The sequence below is a fragment of the Budorcas taxicolor genome, chromosome 1 (assembly GCF_023091745.1).
Source record: "Budorcas taxicolor isolate Tak-1 chromosome 1, Takin1.1, whole genome shotgun sequence".
Classification (NCBI taxonomy): Eukaryota; Metazoa; Chordata; class Mammalia; order Artiodactyla; family Bovidae; genus Budorcas; species Budorcas taxicolor.
The window spans coordinates 41,508,692-41,528,679 of NC_068910.1; the positions used below are offsets into that span (position 1 = coordinate 41,508,692).

At 38.7% G+C, this 19,988-nt stretch overlaps 1 protein-coding gene across 1 annotated transcript in view; it reads left to right on the forward strand.

The window, feature by feature from the left end:
- GRM7 (glutamate metabotropic receptor 7) overlaps positions 1 to 19,988 on the forward strand; it is an 884,992-nt gene that overhangs the window by 461,311 nt on the left and 403,693 nt on the right. Inside the window, exons 3-4 of the mRNA XM_052637554.1 lie at positions 2,940 to 3,081; positions 15,183 to 15,337. Coding sequence (XP_052493514.1) covers positions 2,940 to 3,081; positions 15,183 to 15,337 — 297 coding nt within the window. The remainder of the gene's footprint in view (positions 1 to 2,939; positions 3,082 to 15,182; positions 15,338 to 19,988) is intronic.

The following is a 19,988-nucleotide window of genomic DNA, read 5'->3' on the forward strand; positions in this document are numbered from 1 at the left end:
CACCATGAGTTTACCCTATCTCTGACTCTCCCTCACACCGCATGGTCCATTCTTGCCACACTCTTGTTTATATATAAATTCTTCATCTCTCTCTGAGAAACCTGTCTCCCCTTATCTACAATCCATTTCCTGTTTTGTTCACCTTGAGTATGGAAAGCTGTTCCAGTATTGCTAACTCCTGTGAAAATTTTACAAATCCAAGTGCATTTTCTGTGCAGTTCTTCTTGTCTTTATGCTTAGTTGCCGGTTGTACACTATTTTAAGAAGTTGCTTAGGCCAACTCCTCTTCCACTCATCCCCTTCAGCGAAATGCTCTGGTACATTCTTATGCCATTCACCTCAGTTGTCACAGTCTGCATCTCCTAATATCTTGGTTGATTTTGCATACAGTAAAGTCCAGTTATTGTGACACGTTGTTCTTTGAGTTTTAACAAGTAGGGAGCCACATTTCCACATCACATACCATACAGACCTCATGCACTGCCCAGCTGTCCTTGTGCACTCCCTTTGTGGCCAGCCCCTCTTCTCTCTCCTAAATCTTGACATCCACTAATCTGTTTCCCAACCCTATGGTTTTGCTTTTTTTCCCCCGGAATGTCATATGAGTAGAATTATATAATATGTATTCTTTTTGGTTTGACCTTTTCACTTAGCAAAATGCATTTTTGAATCATTCATGTTCTTCTGAGAATCAGTAGTTCCCTTTTGTTGCTCAAAAATATCCTATCACCTGCATGGACTATGGTTCATTTATCCATTCACCTGTTAACAGATGTCTTACTTGTTTTCAGTTTTAGTGATTAGGAATGAAGTTTCTACAAATATTTTGAACACATTTGTGTGAACATAACTTTTCAGTTCACTTGGAAAACACCTAGCATTGGAACCACTGCTTTATATGTTAACTCTATATTTAACATTTAATGCCAACCTATTTTCCAGACTGTTTGTACCATTGTGTGTTTCTACCAGTGATGAATGAGCATTTCTGTTGCTCTGCGTCTTCTCCAGAATTTGAAATTTTCATTATTTTTAAAAGATATTTTGGTAGTTATGTAGTAATATACCATTGTGGTCTTTTCTGCCTTTTGGAAGGTGAGTTATTTAGCTCTTCTTTGTCTTATTTATTAAAGTGGAAACTTAGGTTACTGATTCTGTGTGTTTCTTCTTTCCTAACTTAAGTGTTTAATTATTACTATTTTCCTGTAAACATCAGTCTAGCTATAATCTATACATTCTGAGATGTTACAGGTTAGTTTTCATTTAGAGATATTTTAAAATTTCTTGGTACTTCGTTTTTGACCCATGGGTTATTTAAATGTGTGCTGTTTAATTTCCAAGTGTATGGAGATTTTCCTGTTATCTCTCTGTTATTCATTTCTAGTTTGATTCTCTTATGGTCTCAGGTCATAAGGTTTTTTTTTAAATTTGAGGGTATTTTTCCCTTTTATGATCCAGAAGATGGTCCAGCTTAATGAATGTTCCATTTTCACTGTAAAATAATGTGTATTCTTCTGTTGTCCTGGGGATTATTCTGTAAATGTCAGTTAGGTCAAGTTGGCTAACAGTGTTGCTGTACTTTATAGGACCATTGGTGACTTCAAGCACACTGAAGGTTGAGAGCCACTTACAGAGAGCTGACACTGATTAAGTTAATGGATTAAAATGTAATGGAGGCTCACTTCTAGAAGAGAGTTTATATTTTTTATATTTATGGAAACCTGGTAGCATCCACACAGTTGTCCGCGCTTTGGATATAAGCTCGTTGGTTATGGGCATCTCCAGGTTACAAAGAGAACAAAGCTTTCCTCTTGTCTCTGCCCCTAGGTCTTCTGCCCATTGGATGACCTTTGAGGCTTGACCTCCAGATATCCTCTCTACCCCTTTTGCCTATACCAGCCTTTCTTAAGGTGTATTTTATAAAACACTACATCGGGGAGTAACTACTAAGCAAGAGTTGGGGTAGTGAGGAGGATATCAGTTGTTTCATAAATGGCTGCAAATCATAAGCCAATTAATAGCATGACAACCTTGAGAAGTCTGCAGTAAATACATCTATTTATTTATTTAATCCCCTTCTCTTCCAACATGAAAGGGCAATGCTAACTGCCTTTAAGGTTTTTAAGATCAGGTAACATACATAAAGCACATTATTTGTAGGCTGAGTATATAGCATGTAGTCAAAAAACATTTATTACTGTGATTTATAATAGTTTATCTTATTCTTATTGTTGTTCTATTTTTTTTTATTCCATTGTCTGTGAGCTTGAAAAGCTGAGATGGATATGAAAGAGGAAAATTATGAGACTGCAAACACCAGAAAAGTAAAAGAAATTGACCTGAGTTTTATCTCTTTGAGTACTTTTCTTTAATATATATATTGTAGCTGATTGGAAAATCCCATGGACAGAGGAGCCTGGTAGGCTACAGTCCATGGGGTCACGAAGAGTCGGACACGACTGAGCAGCTTCACAGCAACTTCATTTCGCAGCAGCTGACTGTGGTTTTCTTGTAGCATATAGCATTCATTTTAAAGGCCTCCCATCCAGTTTCACTGTCTAAGTGGCTCTCAACCTTCAGTGTGCTTGAAGTCACCAGTGGTCCTATAAAGTACAGCAGCACTGTCAGCCAACTTGACCTAACTGACATCTACACATTTTCACAACCTACCTCCCCAGAATCACTATCATTGGTATTCCTGGGCATACCTGGCTGTTTCCAAGTGCATTGAGGCTATGCCATACCATGGAAGGCATGCCAAGTATGAATGACAGCTTAGGACTCAGCTTACTAGCCTAAGCCTTGCTCATTCAGCAAGATCATCAAGGAAGAGCTGTGTACTCAGAATTCATAATTCCCTCCTCCCTGTCTACTTTCCCTGCTTCCTTTGGTATCTCTTCAGGAACTTAATTGATATTCTGCTTTCTTTTCTTGAACAGGTGGGCTCTGCATTGCCCAGTCCGTGAGAATCCCTCAGGAACGCAAAGACAGGACCATTGACTTTGACAAAATTATCAAGCAGCTCCTGGACACCCCCAACTCCAGGGCCGTCGTCCTTTTTGCCAACGATGAGGATATCAAGTAAGGCTGCCTGGTGAAATTCATTAACATGCATGTTGTAGTTTAGGGGACAGAAAGATCAGAGTGCTGGCATAGAAAGGGAAAAGATAGCATAGAATCAAATTGACAATTACACGGTGGCAAGGTCCGTTCGTGCTTTCTACCCCTACAGAAGTTAGAGCGAACCGTGGAAGCAGCAGCCTGTTCCTGCCACGTAGTTCCCCCCATATTTGCTAAAGAACTGCTTTCAGTGACTTGTAAAAGGAGAAAACCACTGGACCTTTTAAAGGTTCTTTTATTTTTATTTATTTATTTATTATTATTATTATTATTTTTACTTTACAATATTGTATTGGTTTTGTCATACATCAACATGAATCCACCACGGGTGTACACGTGTTCCCAATCCTGAACCCCACTCCCATCTCCCACCCCATACCATCCGTCTGGGTCATTCCAGTGCACCAACAAACTTTTATCTGAAGAGTAGTTCTTCTAATAGTTCTTCTAATGTAAAAGAAAAATGCCTTCTATTTCTAGAAGTATTGCTTCTGCTTTGGACTTTGGATATTCAAAACCAAGCTGGTCATGTGTCTGCATTTTCCAGTCCACTTTTTCTTCTGTCTCTTTACCTTGATGCTCTTTGATGTCAAAAATCTGAATACAAATTTGACTTTCCCTTTTAGCTCATTACTTGCATTCTTGGCCAAGCCATGGGGTGCTAACCTTTGAAATTGCTTATAGAATACAGATTTGCCCTGTGTTGTTTCCTGACCACTGCCGCCTCAGTCGCGAATCCTTACCATTTCTTTTTAGCGAACAGTAATTACCACTGATTTAAAAAATCAAAAAGTGTTGAGAAATCTAGAAATGAAAAAGAAGTTGGACTCATTTTGTCCTCTAGCTAACAGGTTCTCCTTTCCAGATACTAATAATAACTCTGTATTTTGTAATTTTTGTATTTTGTAGTGCAGCTGTATATTTTGTAATATTTGTGTATTTTTCTAGAGGCAGTGTGTACATTTTTACACAAATGGTAGAACACTGTGTATTATCTTGTTCTACCCCTGCTCTCACCTTGGCTTATTCTTTCATCATGGAGGTCTCAGAATGTCAGTACTTTTCAACAGCCACACAGAATTTCGTTTTATGTATTTGCTGTCGTTTATCTAACCGCTCTCGAACTGATTGACATTTGGTTACAGACTTGTGCGATTATTAGGGGCTTCCCTGGTGGCTCAGATGGTAAAGTATCTGCCTGCAGTGCAGGAGACCTGGGTTCGATCCCTGGGTTGGGATGATCCCCTGGAGAAGGAAATGGCAACCCACTCCAGTACTCTTGCCTGGAAAATTCCATGGGCAGAGAAGCCTGGTAGGCTACACAGTCCACAGGGTCAAAACGAGTCAGACATGACTGAGTGACTTCACTTCTACTTCTTCTTGTGTGATTATAAATTACCTTCCTCTTGATGAAAGTGAAAGTGGAGAGTGAAAAAGTTGGCTTAAAGCTCAACATTCAGAAAACGAAGATCGTGGCATCCGGTCCCATTACTTCATGGGAAATAGATGGGGAAACAGTGGAAACAGTGTCAGACTTTATTTTGGGTTCCAAAATCACTGCAGATGGTGACTGCAGCCATGAAATTAAAAGATGCTTACTCCTTGGAAGAAAAGTTATGATCAACCTAGATAGTATATTCAAAAGCAGAGACATTACTTTGCCGACTAAGGTCCGTTTAGTCAAGGCTATGGTTTTTCCTGTGGTCGTGTATGGATGTGAGAGTTGGACTGTGAAGAAGGCTGAGCACCAAAGAACTGATGCTTTTGAACTGTGGTGTTGGAGAAGACTCTTGAGAGTCCCTTGGACTGCAAGGAGACCCAACCAGTCCATTCTGAAGGAGATTTCTTTGGAAGGAATGATACTAAAGCTGAAACTCCAGTACTTTGGCCACCTCATGTGCAGAGTTGACTCATTGGAAAAGACTCTGATGCTGGGAGGGATTGGGGGCAGGAGGAGAAGGGGACGACAGAGGATGAGATGGCTGGATGGCATCACGGACTCGACGGACGCGAGTCTGAGTGAACCCCGGGAGTTGGTGATGGACAGGGAGGCCTGGCGCGCTGCGATTCATGGGGTCGCAAAGAGTCGGACATGACTGAGTGACTGAACTGAACTGAACTGAACTGAACCTTTGTTTTCCACAAATCTGTGTGTGCCAGAATATGACATTAATGTACACATCCTTTACAATGTATAGATGCATTAACATAATGCAAATAATAATACATAAATATATTACTTTTGTATTAATAACTATTTAAAACATAAATTCCTGGAAAAAGAGTTTCTGGGACAAAGATGTGTGCTTTCTTAAATGTGAATATTGTCTTCCAAAGAGGTGGTATCACTTTACGCCTCTGCAGATGGAAAAGCTCTGTTTGGATTTTTTAACTGTTTGTCTTATAGTTCAGATAATAACTCATTTAATTTGAAAGTGATCATCTTATATCAAGGACAAAGTTGAAGGGTCCAGGCCATTACACACCCCCGCACCAGTCGGCCAGTCCGGTGTTTCCCTTCCTTGTGTGTTCCCCATGCTTCCCCTGAGTCCACCCATCTTCCCAGCCCTGAGCTGTGACTGTGGGTGGCAGGACTATTAAATGAGAAGAGCATTAAACCTCAAGTCAAGATACCTGAGGTTTTTTTTTTTTTTTTTTTTGCTATGACCACTGTCTCACCTTGGGCAAGTCCCATCCCACACCCTTCTACTCCAGCTCTTTGAGGTCTCAGTTTTCCCATCAGCAAATCCATTTGCACTTTCTATGATAATGTGGACTCGTACTTTTCTAACCTTATTTCCTTCCATGCCCGCTCATGGCTTGTGTGCTGTAGGTGAGGGGGCCTTTGTGTTTCTTCCTTTCCAGGCCATTGCTCATTCTCTTCCCGCTTGCTGGAATGCGTCCCTTCCCCACTTCATTCCAGCGCTGTCAGTAGTGTTGCTTCTGAAAGATGCCTCCAAACAGTGTAGCTTTGGAAAATTTGTCATAACAGCTTGGTTGCATAGTTAATGTCACTGAGGGCATTTTGTACTCTTTGATCATGTAATTGGAGTCTATATTCTCCACTAGTCTGAAGGCATCATTAAAATGGAGGTGATGCCCCTTTTGACTTCCTTTCATATCCTTAGCCCCTAGCACATTGCTCAGTTAGTGGTGGACGCTCAGTACACATCACTGAATGAATGTATGAAATGCCCAGTGCAGTGTCCACTATTTAATAATTTTAATATATATTTTATTTATTATTTTTAATAATAAAATATATATTAAAAATAAATAAATAAACAAACACTTGCACCAACATTCCTCACCACCTCCCCCAAGGGAATAGAGCTATTTCCTTTCTCTTCTAGCTTTGACAAGGCTCAAAAACAAAAGCTTTGTGTTATTGTCAGTATCCTTTGAGGGCTAGAGTTAGTTTAGCTCTCTTGACATTATTCTTCAGGTTGATGCCAAAATTGTGTTTGTTCTTGGTTATGTGCCCTTTCTTCTGTCTGCATTGAAATACAACTTACTTCTGCTTTTCTTAAAATATCTGGTTCTCTCTGCATCCTAATACAGCCTAAAGATCCACAGGCAGCCTAGGTATAGGGTGGGTAAGATACCTGGATATTAATAAACTTTCTAAAAATACTTATAGCAGAAAAATTTTGAGACTCAAAGCTATTGGGCTTTGAGAAGAAAAGCTGAATGTGTTTGATATGCCATCTGAAACCTGGGTAATAAATAGGAAAAAGAAAAATTACTTTAAAATTCTGTTTGCCTTATGTTTTAAAAATAAACTAAAGATTTCAGAAAAAAAATAATTCAGAAAAAAAAATAATTTTAAGTACAAGCCTCTCTCTCTGAACTTCATGATGCATTAAAATATGGTCCTGTTTTTTCATGTAGACCCCACCTTCATGCACCCAGTTCTCCACCTAAGACGCATGACTGACTCGTCAGTGTACCCTAACAGCTCCTCCATCACGGTCTTGGCTCATGATGTTTCTTCTTTCCTTCTCTACCTGTTGAAATTCTGTCTGTTTTTCAGACATGCCCTTTTGTGTGAAACTATTTCTGTCACCCCTTAAATGTGTATTTGTCTCCTTACAAAGAACTGATTCTGTTGCTCTTAGGGCATTTTCTTCCACACTTTGTGATTTAGTTATTCAAGGCACTTTGTTTTTATGATATGACTTTTTCTTTTTTTTGCTCCAGATTTGTCAACTCATACTTCTCTTAATCATCTCATATATGATTTTCTTACATATTTTGGACATTTTAAAATATGGCATATGTTCATGTACATGGCACTTAAAAGATTTGTTGCTAATAGCTATGACGCCTAATTGGTTGTAATATCCTTCATTTGCAGATAGTGTATGGTTTTAATTGGCAGTGTTAAAAGGTATATAATCAGCTCAATAGCTATGCTCATCATTTTTTTGCATGGGAATTTGTGTGTTGGAACCATTGTGTACTATGACTCAAAGAAGTGATAGCAGTAATAGTTCTTGGCTACAGTAATAAAAATCAAGTGCATATCTTCCAAAACATGAGCTTAAGCCCACTGATGTCTGATAACCCACAATGTTATGTTATTTCTTTTCTCAGAAGATTTACACTGTAGATGGGAAATTTTGAGATTTCTTAGAACATTAACTTCAAATACTTTGCCGGAGAATACCAGTGAGAAGACATTAATATCTAGATTTTGAAGCTAAGATAAGTGCTCAATCAGGCATGGGTATTGATCATTTGAATGTTAGACAAGAGTGTATTCTGTTCCTGAGACACTGTTTTTCTGATCATAAAAGTAACACTATGTGGCTATTTTAAACCATTGGAAAATAATGGAAATATTTTTGTTGTTGCATTTTAATAAAAGGAATTCCTAGCTTTACTCTGCTCCCTGATTATCTAAAAAAATGAAAGTTTAGAATAATCACAAACCATGATTGTAAGTAATCCCCTGTAAAACTTAATATCTTAACACTCAGAGATAACCACTAATAAAATTCTTGTTTAACATTTGCAGTTTATTCTAAAAATTTTCCCCAGTAGATTCAGATTCACATCTGATATTTTTATTTGATATTCTAATTTTTATGGTTCACATCTCACTTTCAATACTATAATATGTTTAAACAGTTTAATCTTATTTCTCTTAATAAATTAACCCACACTTTTATGTAAGCATATTAAGGTGAATATTTTTTTTTGTTTTTACATCAATTTGTCTTTCTTACATTGTTTCAGTTGGATTCTCGCATCCTTTTCATACTTCATCAGCAGGTTCTCAATGAATTGTCTTTAACAATGAATTACATATTATCCATATTTTTCTGTGCTCTCATACAACCCTATACTTTTAACTATGCATCTAATCATTTATGCAGGCCAGTTTTCATTATTGTAAGAAATGACTAATCATTTGCAGTTTTTTTTAATGTGACTTTTTTTGTTCTTAACAGTAGCTTGCAGAAATTGAGCTCTGTGTGTTTCTCACTGGTCTCTAACGCATCCTTCAGACGCACTGTCATTTCTTTAGCCACTTCCCTGCTGCTCTGCGTTTAGGTTGTCTCCAGTAATGAATGTATGATTTTGACAGCGTCAGCGATCATACCCTTTGGTTAGATTAATAGAGACGGTATCTCTAACTCAAGAGTATAAATGATTGATTGTGTGAAAATAATAAATGCACATAATTGAAGAGAAACAAAAATATAATTAAAATACTTTTTCTGCAAAGCCCTAGCATCCTTTTCCATCCCATCACACTCTCTGGTTCTGTTCTTCTTGAGCAATTATTTTGATTCTTGAAACTAATTCTTTAGGTCTTCCTCAAATGTGCCTGTATTGCTATTTTGGAAACATTAATTTAAAATATTGTCTATTAATTCCTCTTACGTTATATAGAACTTGTCTCATACCTCCTTTATCTTCCTAGTATTGTACTATCAGATTTCCATTTAGTAAAACTCAGAGTTGACATTATGAGCATGTAAATATTATGTACTACAGCAGTATTTTTTCCATGATGTGATTTTAGGGGTAGCTTTTTCATTCATCAAATTAATATGACAGATTTTTAACTTGCATAGTTATCTTTAGTATTTTATTGTTAATGTCCTAGGTTATCACTTTTCTCTTATGTTTATATGTGTGTGTGTATATATATATATTTAAAAAATAATTTCTGAGTTCCATTGCTTTTCTGTACATTTCCCTCCCACTCCATCTTTCTGTTTTAAACTAGGCTGGTCTTTATTATTTTAACTTTTTTGTTTTCTTTCTCTCTCCATTTCTTTTATTTTTATTCATCATTTAGTTTCTTTATGGGAGCTATAATGTACCCTCCAGTAATTTTCTAGTAAAGGATGAATTAAAGAAAAGCATTTTTTGTGTTTATGACTAAAAATATTCTTCACCTGCCTCCGCACTTAATTACTAGTTGGAAATGTAAGGTGTGGTCACATAGTTATTTTTAAATACATCATTCCAGGCAAATAAATGATTTATAGCAGCTATCTATGGTGACTGATAAGTTATAGAACTCATAACTTGCAAGGAATTTGAGAGTCTGAGTTTGGATCAAAAAATCTTTACTATCCCCTGAATATCTATCTATCCATCCATCCATCCACCTGTCCCTCCCTCTCTCCATCCATACACATCTATCTATAGGCCAGTTCTATTTGTATAGGGATTCTCTATTTGTATAGAGATTCTATATGTGTTAAATATTAGAATTCTAGATTACAACTTTTTTTCCCTCAAAATTTGGAAGGCATTACTCCATCATTCATTTTTTTTTTTTTTTCCCTCTCTCTCTCTGGAGAGGTTGGCAATATTCTGCTTCTTATTACTTTCCAATAGTCCCAATTTTCCCTTGGAAGCTTTATTCTCACTTTATTCAGAAATTGTAGTTCTCTGACATGTTTGGTTTTTCCCTGTTAATTTGCTGGATGTGTGCGTGTGTTTTAGTCTCAGTCATGTCCGACTCTTTGCATCCCCATAGACTGAAGCCCACCAGGCTCCTCCGTCCGTCGGATCCTCCAGGCAAGAATACTGGAGTGAGTCCCTTGAATTTGAAAAGTCATACTTTCAATTCCTTGGATTTTTTTTTCATTAAAAATTATGTTTAAAATTACTTTAATTTCTCTTTACATTTGTTCTTGAAATACTGTTAGTTGGATGTAAGTCTTTCTGTGTTTCTTTCTTTAAGATACTCATCTTTTCTTATATATGCTATACCTTTTTGATATTGTTTTCCTTTCTGAAAATATTTCTTCACTTTATACTTTATCTTTTTTAATTTTTTTAAAATATAAATTTATTTATTTTAATTGGAGCTTAATTACTTTACAATATTGTATTGGTTTTGCCATACATCAACATGAATCCGCCACAGGTGTACACATGTTCCCCATCCTGAACCCCCACCCCTCCTCTCTCCCCATAGCATCCCTCTGGGTCATCCCAGTGCACTAGCCGCAAGCATCCAGTATCATGCCTCAAACCTGGACTGGCGATTCGTTTCTTATATGATATTATACATGTTTCAATGCCATTCTCCCAAATCATCCCACCCTCTCCCTCTCCCACAGAGTCCAAAAAACTGTTCTATACATCTGTGTCTCTTTTGCTGTCTCACATACAGGGTTATCGTTACCATCTTTCTAAATTCCATATATATGCATTAGCATACTGTATTGGTGTTTTTCTTTCTGACTTACTTCACTCTGTATAATAGGCTCCAGTTTCATCCACCTCATTAGAACTGATTCAAATGAATTCTTTTTAATGGCTGTGTAATACTCCAAAAGAGTCCAAAATGCAGTACTTGGATGCAATCTCAAAAATGACAGAATGATCTCTGTTCGTCTCCAAGGCAAACCATTCAATATCACAGTTATCCAAGTCTATGCCCCAACCAGTAATGCTAAAGAAACTGAAGTTGAACGGTTTTATGAAGACCTACAAGACCGTTTAGAACTAACACCCAAAAAAGATGTCCTTTTCATTATAGGGGACTGGAATGCAAAAGTAGGAAGTCAGGAAACATCTGGAGTAACAGGCAAATGTGGCCTTGGAATACGGAATGAAGCAGGGCAAAGACTAATAGAGTTTTGCCAAGAAAATGCACTGATCATGGCAAACACCCTCTTCCAACAACACAAGAGAAGACTCTACACATGGACATCATCAGATGGTCAACACCGAAATCAGATTGATTATATTCTTTGCAGCCAAAGATGGAGAAGCTCTATACAGTCAACAAAAACAAGACCAGGAGCTGACTGTGGCTCAGATCATGAACTCCTTATTACCAAATCCAGACTCAAATTGAAGAAAGTAGGGAAAACCACTAGACCATTCAGGTATGACCTAAATCAAATCCCTTATGATTATACAGTGGAAGAGAGAAATAGATTCAAGGGCCTAGATCTGATAGATAAGAGTGCCTGATGAACTATGGAATGAGGTTCGTGACATTGTACAGGAGACAGGGATCAAGACCATCCCCATGGAAAAGAAATGCAAAAAGCAAAATGGCTGTCTGGGGAGGCCTTACAAATAGCTGTGAAAAGAAGAGAGGCAAAAAGCAAAGGAGAAAAGGAAAGATATAAGCATCTGAATGCAAAGTTCCAAAGAACAGCAAGAAGAGATAAGAAAGCCTTCTTCAGCAATCAATGCAAAGAAATAGAGGAAAAGAACAGAATGGGAAAGACTAGAGATCTCTTTAAGAAAATTAGAGATACCAAGGGAACATTTCATGCAAAGATGGGCTCGATAAAGGACAGAAATGGTCTGGACCTAACAGAAGCAGAAGATATTAAGAAGCGGTGGCAAGAATACACAGAATAACTGTACAAAAAAGATCTTCATGACCCAGATAATCATGATGATGTGATCACTAATCTAGAGCCAGACATCTTGGAAAGTGAAGTCAAGTGGTCCTTAGAAAGCATCACTACGAACAAAGCTAGTGGAGGTGATGGGATTCCAGTTGAGCTATTTCAAATCCTGAAAGATGATGCTGTGAAAGTGCTGCACTCAATATGCCAGCAAATTTGGAAAACTCAGCAGTGGCCACAGGACTGTAAAAGGTCAGTTTTCATTCCAATCCCAAAGAAAGGCAATGCCAAAGAATGCTCAAACTACCGAACAATTACACTCATCTCACATACTAGTAAAGTAATGCTCAAAATTCTCCAAGCCAGGCTTCACCAGTACGTGAACCGTGAACTCCCTGATATTCAAGCTGGTTTCAGAAAAGGCAGAGGAACCAGAGATCAAATTGCCAACCTCCAATGAATTATGGAAAAAGCAAGAGAGTTCCAGAAAAACATCTATTTCTGCTTTATTGACTATGCCAAAGTCTGTGGATCACAATAAACTGTGGAAAATTCTGAAAGAGATGGGAATACCAGACCACCTAACCTGCCTCGAGAAATCTGTATGCACGTCAGGAAGCAACAGTTAGAACTGGACATGGAAAAATAGACTGGTTCCAAATAGGAAAAGGAGTGCGTCAAGGCTGTATATTGAAACCCTGCTTATTTAACTTCTATGCAGAGTACATCATGAGAAACGTGGACTGGAAGAAACACAAGCTGGAATCAAGATTGCCGGGAGAAATATCAATAACCTCAGATATGCAGATGACACCACCCTTATGGCAGAAAGTGAAGAGGAGCTAAAAAGCCTCATGATGAAAATGAAAGAGGAGAGCAAAAAAGTTGGCTTAAAGCTCAACATTCAGAAAATGAAGATCATGGCATCTGGTCCCATCACTTCATGGGAAATAGATGGGGAAACAGTGGAAACAGTGTCAGACTTTAATTTTTTGGGCTCCAAAATCACTGCAGATGGTGATTGCAGCCATGAAATTAAAGACGCTTTCTCCTTGGAAGAAAAGTTATGACTAACCTAGGTTGTATATTCTAAAGCAGAGACATTACTTTGCCAACTAAGGTCTGTCTAGTCAAGGATATGGTTTTTCCAGTGGTCATGTATGGATGTGAGAGTTGGACTGTGAATAAGGCTGAGCGCTGAAGAATTGATGCTTTTGAACTGTGGTGTTGGAGAAGACTCTTGAGAGTCACTTGGACTGCAAGGAGATCCAACCAGTCCATTCTGAAGGAGATCAACCCTGGGATTTCTTTGGAAGGAATGATTTTAAAGCTGAAACTCCAGTACTTTGGCCACCTCATGCGAAGAGTTGACTTATTGGAAAAGACTCTGATGCTGGGAAGGTTTGGGGGCAGGAGGAGAAGGGGACAACCGAGGATGAGATGGCTGGATGGCATCATGGACTCAATGGACGTGAGTCTGAGTGAGCTCCGGGAGATGGTGATGGACAGGGAGGCCTGGTGTGCTGCGATTCATGGGGTCGCAAACAGTCACACACGACTGAGCGACTGAACTGAACTGAACTGAATACTCTATTGTTATATGTACCACAGCTTTCTTATCCATTCATCTGCTGATGGACATCTAGGTTGCTTCCATGTCCTGGCTATTATAAACAGTGCTCCAATGAACATTGGGGTACACATGTTTCTTTCAATTCTGGTTTCCTCGGTGTGTATGCCCAGCAGTGGGATTGCTGGGTTGTATGGCAGTTCTATTTCCAGTTTTTTAAGGGTTCTCCTCACTGTTCTCCATAGTGGCTGTACTAGTTTGCATTCCCACCAACAGTGTAAGAGGGTTCCCTTTTCTCCACACCCTCTCCAGCATTTATTGCTTGTAGACTTTTGGATCACAGCCATTCTGACTGGCATGAAATGTTACCTCATTGTCGTTTTGATTTGTATTTCTCTGATAATGAGTGACGTTGAGCATCTTTTCATGTGTTTGTTAGCCATATGTCTGTCTTCTTCGGAGAAATGTCTATTTAGTTCTTTGGCCTTTATCTCTTCTAACATAATTTTAATTTCATACTTTTAATAACTAAGATCTCTTTTTTATTGTTGTTTCTTTCTTATTCTTGACTATCTTTCTTGTTCTTAATAATAGAGATCCTGATTCTCATTTAGCTACTTTTGTGTGTGTGTGTATAATTTCTTCTCCATACCTCACACCAGTTTCCTTTTTCTTATTTATTTGGTTTCTGTTTTATATTGTGGATTTTCCACAATGATGGGTCATTTCTGGCAGTTCCCATTTGAGTAAGACACAAGAAAATTCTACATACATGGGCAAAACTTGTCAGCTGATAGGCCTCTCAGTGGACTGGTCAGGCATCTAGGTGTCCATTCTCTTAGAAAATGTCTCTATGTCAATATCTAGAATCTTTTTCCTAGGGTAGTTCAGATTTTTCCAGAAGAGCTGTTTTCTGCCTGGGGTGACACACTCCTGATTTCTAAAATTCTGTAAGCAGAAGTAACATTTTCTTTCGTGAGTAACCAATTTCCTTTTTTTTTATTTCCTCCTTTTTTTTCTCTTGCCCCTGCTATTTATATACTTTTTAATTTATAAATATGGATTGTACATTTTTCAAGCTTAATGTGAAGCTCTGCTTATTTTAATAAGTAATTTAAGATGCTTCATATAGACTGATACATCGCTTTCCAGAAATGATATGTACCACCAGCAGTGAATGGCAGTACTCACATCTCCAGCCTCATGTCAAAGCTCATGACACAAGACAATATTGTAGAGTAATTAGCCTCCAATTAAAATAAATTGATATTAAAAAAAAAAAACTCACAACACAAAATAAAACCAAACAAACATTTTGGCCAAAATAAGGAGTGAATTTAATATATTGTTCTCATTCACATTTTCCTCATTTTTAATGTATGTGAATAAGCAGCTAACTAATTACTTATATTTCCCCTTTTATCATTTGACTTTGAATACTCTGCCTATTTTCCTTAAGCTGCCTTGAATTTTTCTATTGGCTAACAATATCTCTTTATATATTAAGAATAAAAATCCTTTGGCTTACTACCAGTTATTTGCTTTTTGAGAAACAGTAGCTTGTTTTCCTTCTGCTTGATTCCGGATATGTATATGTACAATAGCTGCTCTTTATCATTAACATATCTTTTTAATGTTCCTCTCCACAGGCAGATCCTTGCAGCAGCCAAAAGAGCTGACCAAGTAGGCCACTTCCTCTGGGTGGGATCAGACAGCTGGGGATCCAAAATCAACCCACTGCACCAGCATGAAGACATTGCAGAAGGAGCCATCACCATTCAGCCCAAGCGAGCAACTGTGGAAGGTATGGGTTTTGTCAGTAGGTGATTTGCTGAGAGAGTGGCTGGTGCTGTGTGGAGTGGCTGGGCCATGAGTCTCTTAAGGTTTACATGATGTATGCAGGAACTGTTCAAACTTCCAGCCGTGAAATACAAATGAAGCCCTATATCTGGTCTGTTATTTTAGTTGATAGTCTTCTCTTGAAAAGATCATGTTATTCTCATAATAATATCACCATTAGCATATATCTTTGTTTTATTATGCTGCAAGTGCTTTCTGTGAGATCATTATCTTTAATAAGAGGTGAAATAATAACACAGTCCAAGTTTGCGTAAGTGAGCTGCATTTTCTGAGAGAACATTTTCCCTTTGTAATTTGTCGTTGCTTCCATAGCAGGACACCTTTTTTTTTTTTTTTTTTTTTTTTTTGGATTTATGTATTTACTTATTTGATTGTGCCAGATCTTAGCTGCTGCATGCAGCACGTAGGATCTTAAGTTGTGGGATGTCAACTCCCAGCTGTGGCATATGGGATCTAGTTCCCTGACTGGGGATCAAGCCTGGGCCCCCTGCAAAGGCAGCCTGGAGCCTTAGGCTCTGGATTCTTTCCCCCATTACCTCTCGGGGTCTCCTCCAGTCCCCAGGATCATATAGCATACCACCCATCCCAGGCATCACCATCATTTTTCCTTCCTGGGTCTCTTTCGTCCTTGCATGCTTTTTCTCTTAAGCTTCCTGCCCCTATTCTTTCCCTTTGCTTTCCTTGTAGCTACAAAGATTCTTTGAGAGGTAGAAGGAGGAGAGGGCATTTATTGGCATCTTTCTGATGTAACAAAAGTTGCTGATTACAACTTAAGTTCTCCTTTAATTTGAAAAGATAAGTTACTTCTGAAAGAAGACACTGTAAAGAAAAGGAACTCCTCTGCTGCTTTTGGGCTTTGTCTTCCTTTTCTGAAGGGCCAGGTCTCCAAAGATTTCATACAGCATGCTTCGCATGTTAAAAGAACTCTATCCACTCACTCAAAAAAGATCAAATATTTGTCTTTCTTTCTATTCTGTCTCTACTCCAGTCTAATTAATTATTCTCCCTAGAAGGCTGCATGGTCTATGTGGGCTTTTTAACAATCCAGGTTATGGTTTTGTCACTGTTCCCTTTCTGTGTTATCTCGGGGAGATAAGAATCCTGTAAGTCACCCATGTGGTCATGGAGAGGCTTTGAATTAATTGCAGTACAAGTCCGAAGAAGATTGCCCATCTTCCAAACCAGACCAATACATCTGCAGATGAGCTGCAAAAACAAAAGACAGTTTAACTACTTCCATTCCTTTTCACTCAAAAATTTAAGTGTTTACTGTGTGCTTTGCTTTGTGCTAAGTTGGAAAAATAAGGACAAAAATCCTATGCTCAAAGCATACACAGCTGAGGAAATGCATCAGAATGTAGTTGTTGACCATGTAATAGAAATACTGTAAACACAGTTTAGAATAGATGGTTTAGGGTGAGGTAATGTGCCAGCTTGTCTCGGGTGGTGATGCTGCGGTTGTGGAAGACGCCTGAGAGATGAAACAAGCAGGTGTGCTAATGCTCATCGGACCGTGAGAAGCTTCTCTACTCTCCACCCAGGTGGTGGGAACAGAGTAGTGACGGAGCAGGGCATACCAGGGTAGCATTAAATCATTCATTCGGCAACCCACACCTTCTTTGCAGCCATCCTAAACTTCTTCCAGCTCTTCAAAAATGTTCTCATTTATGTTCATTGGGAAGCTCTTCCCTCTCCTACAGTTGTGGTCACTGCACTGTTTGCCTGATTAACTCCTTTCTAACATGCGTGTCTCTGATTAGATACTAGTTTTCCTTGGAAGCCATCTACAGTCACTGCACTCCAGCTAGGTCTGGTTCGGGGCTCCATCAGTTGCTCGTATGGCACCTTCCCATAGCTCCTACCATTGTAACATCTCTTTACTTGTCTCTATCTGGAGACTTATCCTTTACATGCCATCATTGATACAAATGCCTTGATCTTGGCCTGGCCTGGCAGGTGATCAAACTGGTTTTTAAGTGGTTGGATGCCTGGCTGGATGGGGGAAATACATACCACATAAGAACCTGGCACAAATGGCTGAGAAGTGGGCCAGGGTTGGATCATGAAAGGTCTTGTAAACTATACTGAGGAATTCGTATCTTACTCTGAAGTCTAGGCAGCATCTGAGGATGAAAATGGGATGTGATAAAAGGGAATGAGGCGGCTCACTCAGATGACTCTATAGAGGGATGAAGTGTCAGATTTGGGTGAGGACCAAAGCAAAGCCATTACAGGGTCTGTGCTGAGGTCCTCTCTTCCCAAGCTGTAGACACGTCATAAGCATATTAGTAACTCCACGGTTGCAAGACCCAGGTTCAACATGTCTTAGGAAATGACTAAGTAGCTTAATACAAATTATTGAAACAAAATACATTTTCATAGGTTTCTAGGGATACTCAAAGTTGTTAAAGTAGACACAAGATAGCATCCTGAATCTGCTAAGAAAGAAATGTGGCCTCAAGAGCAAGATGGTGAGGAAATGCTGTTATCAATGAAAGTACTTTTGAAATGTGGCAAAACAGCACCTCTTCATGCAAAACTGCAATGCTACCGAGAAAGAACACAAGGCTTTTCATATTGCTCTTTAAGACTTGTGTGGCTTCTGTCTACCCATGTTGTCTTGTGCATTGATACAGAGTGGAAATTTGTTCACTAATATAGAGGATGGGATCACAGGATTGTGGCTGTGCATTTGGTGTCACACTCCTAAGGAAATGAAAAAAGAAATGCCTTCCGTTGCATTACGGTTTCTAAACACAGCTGTGAAATATATTAAATGAAACTTTAGAGCATATTCCATATGGGCAAGTATGTCTTCCTCTCCTATTTTTTTAATCTTTTTTCATTTTGGGGATGTTCCATAGTGGACTCTACTGGGATGGAACATTATCCAAATACTCAGAACGCTATTGATGCTGCTGCTGCTGCTGCTAAGTTGCTTCAGTCATGTCTGACTCTGTGCGACCCCACAGACGGCAGCCCACTGGGCTCTGGCATCCCTGGGCTTCTCCAGGCAGGAACACTGGAGTGGGTTGCCATTTCCTTCTCCAATGCCTGAAAGTGAAAAGTGAAAGTGAAGTTGCTCAGTCGTGTCTGACTCTTAGCGACCCCATGGACTACAGCCTACCAGGCTCCTCTGTCCATGGGAGTTTCCAGGCAAGAGTACTGGAGTGGGATGCCATTGCCTTCTCCGCAGAACACTATTACATCCCTTTATTCTTTGACTGTGTTGTATAATGTTGTACCTTCAAATAGAAATAAGAAAAAGCTTATCAGTAATCAACATGGTTTTTTTCCTTTAGATCCATATTTGGAACACATTCAGCAAACATCTAAACTTTTGGCTCATCATCTCTATATTTGCATGAATAATTGACAATAAATTGCCTTAGGCCAAAGGGCTAGCAAAGGCATGGGTCCTGGGAAAATCATGTTCATCAACTTTTGTCTTCTATTTGTATTTATTCTCCATTTATAGAAAACAGGGCCTCAGTGCTTGCCAGCCCAGGGGGTCATTTCCCCTATTTTGAATGAGACAATGATAACAACTGTGCCCAGAAAAGGTCAGCTCTGGCCCCTTTGGCTGCTCTCTACATGGGATATAAAAGAATGTCTCTAGATTTGGCAGCACCTCTCCAGCTCCTGAGCCAAAACAGCTCCATGATTTTCAGTCTTTCTGTATTGTCTGATGAGCCAAGGAATCCCTAGCATTTTGCTATTTTCTGTTGCCCCATTAGCAGGGACCCCCAGTCATCCTCTCCAGCCCTCAACAAGTCCTCAAAGCAAAATGGTCAAATTGCCATGGACTCTGCCCTGTACGGTGCTCAGCTTCTTCAAGAGTAGGCTGTCCTCAACATCCTCTAATTATAGCCAGCAAGGATCATTGGCCAGGCTCTTTTCATCTCTGACATAATCATTAGCATCAGGGAGTGAACATAATAAAGGATGAATTTTCAAAGACAACTCTGATAGCTCTGACTATTGGTGATGGTTTTCCAATGGGTCTATAGCACAGCTTGGTTCTTGAATTAAATCAGTGATGTGTGTGAGAAAAGACAAAAAGTGCTGTAGATCTGGCATGAAAAAGTTGGTTATTTCATGCATTTTTTTTTGTTTACTCAAGATAGAAAGACATTCTCTATTTTTCTTAAAACCAGAGATCAAAGCTATGAAGAGCTGAACGAAAATATTTCTGGCTCCAATTTATATATGCCCTGCTTTAGTCTTTCTGATTACCTGAAATGTTCCACACACATCACAGAGTTTTATTAGGGGAATGACAGAAAATGCCAAGAAATAAAATATCACCTTAAACCACAATAGTATTTCTAAGCAATGCTATAATTAATAATAGACCTATAACCTTGTTTGATGAAAGGGAAGTGAGAATATTGCATGTTCAGTGTTATGACAATGTTTTTCATTGAATCTGTCATAAATGTTTATAAGCTCTAGCAAGGTATCAGCCCTTGATCTAAAAACTGAGATATATAGCAGATGACAATCAGATCACACCCCTGCTCTCCTGGAATTGCCCTCTTAATGTGGAGGTGACAGGTGATAAAGAAAGATGTAAATAAGAAAATATCATACTA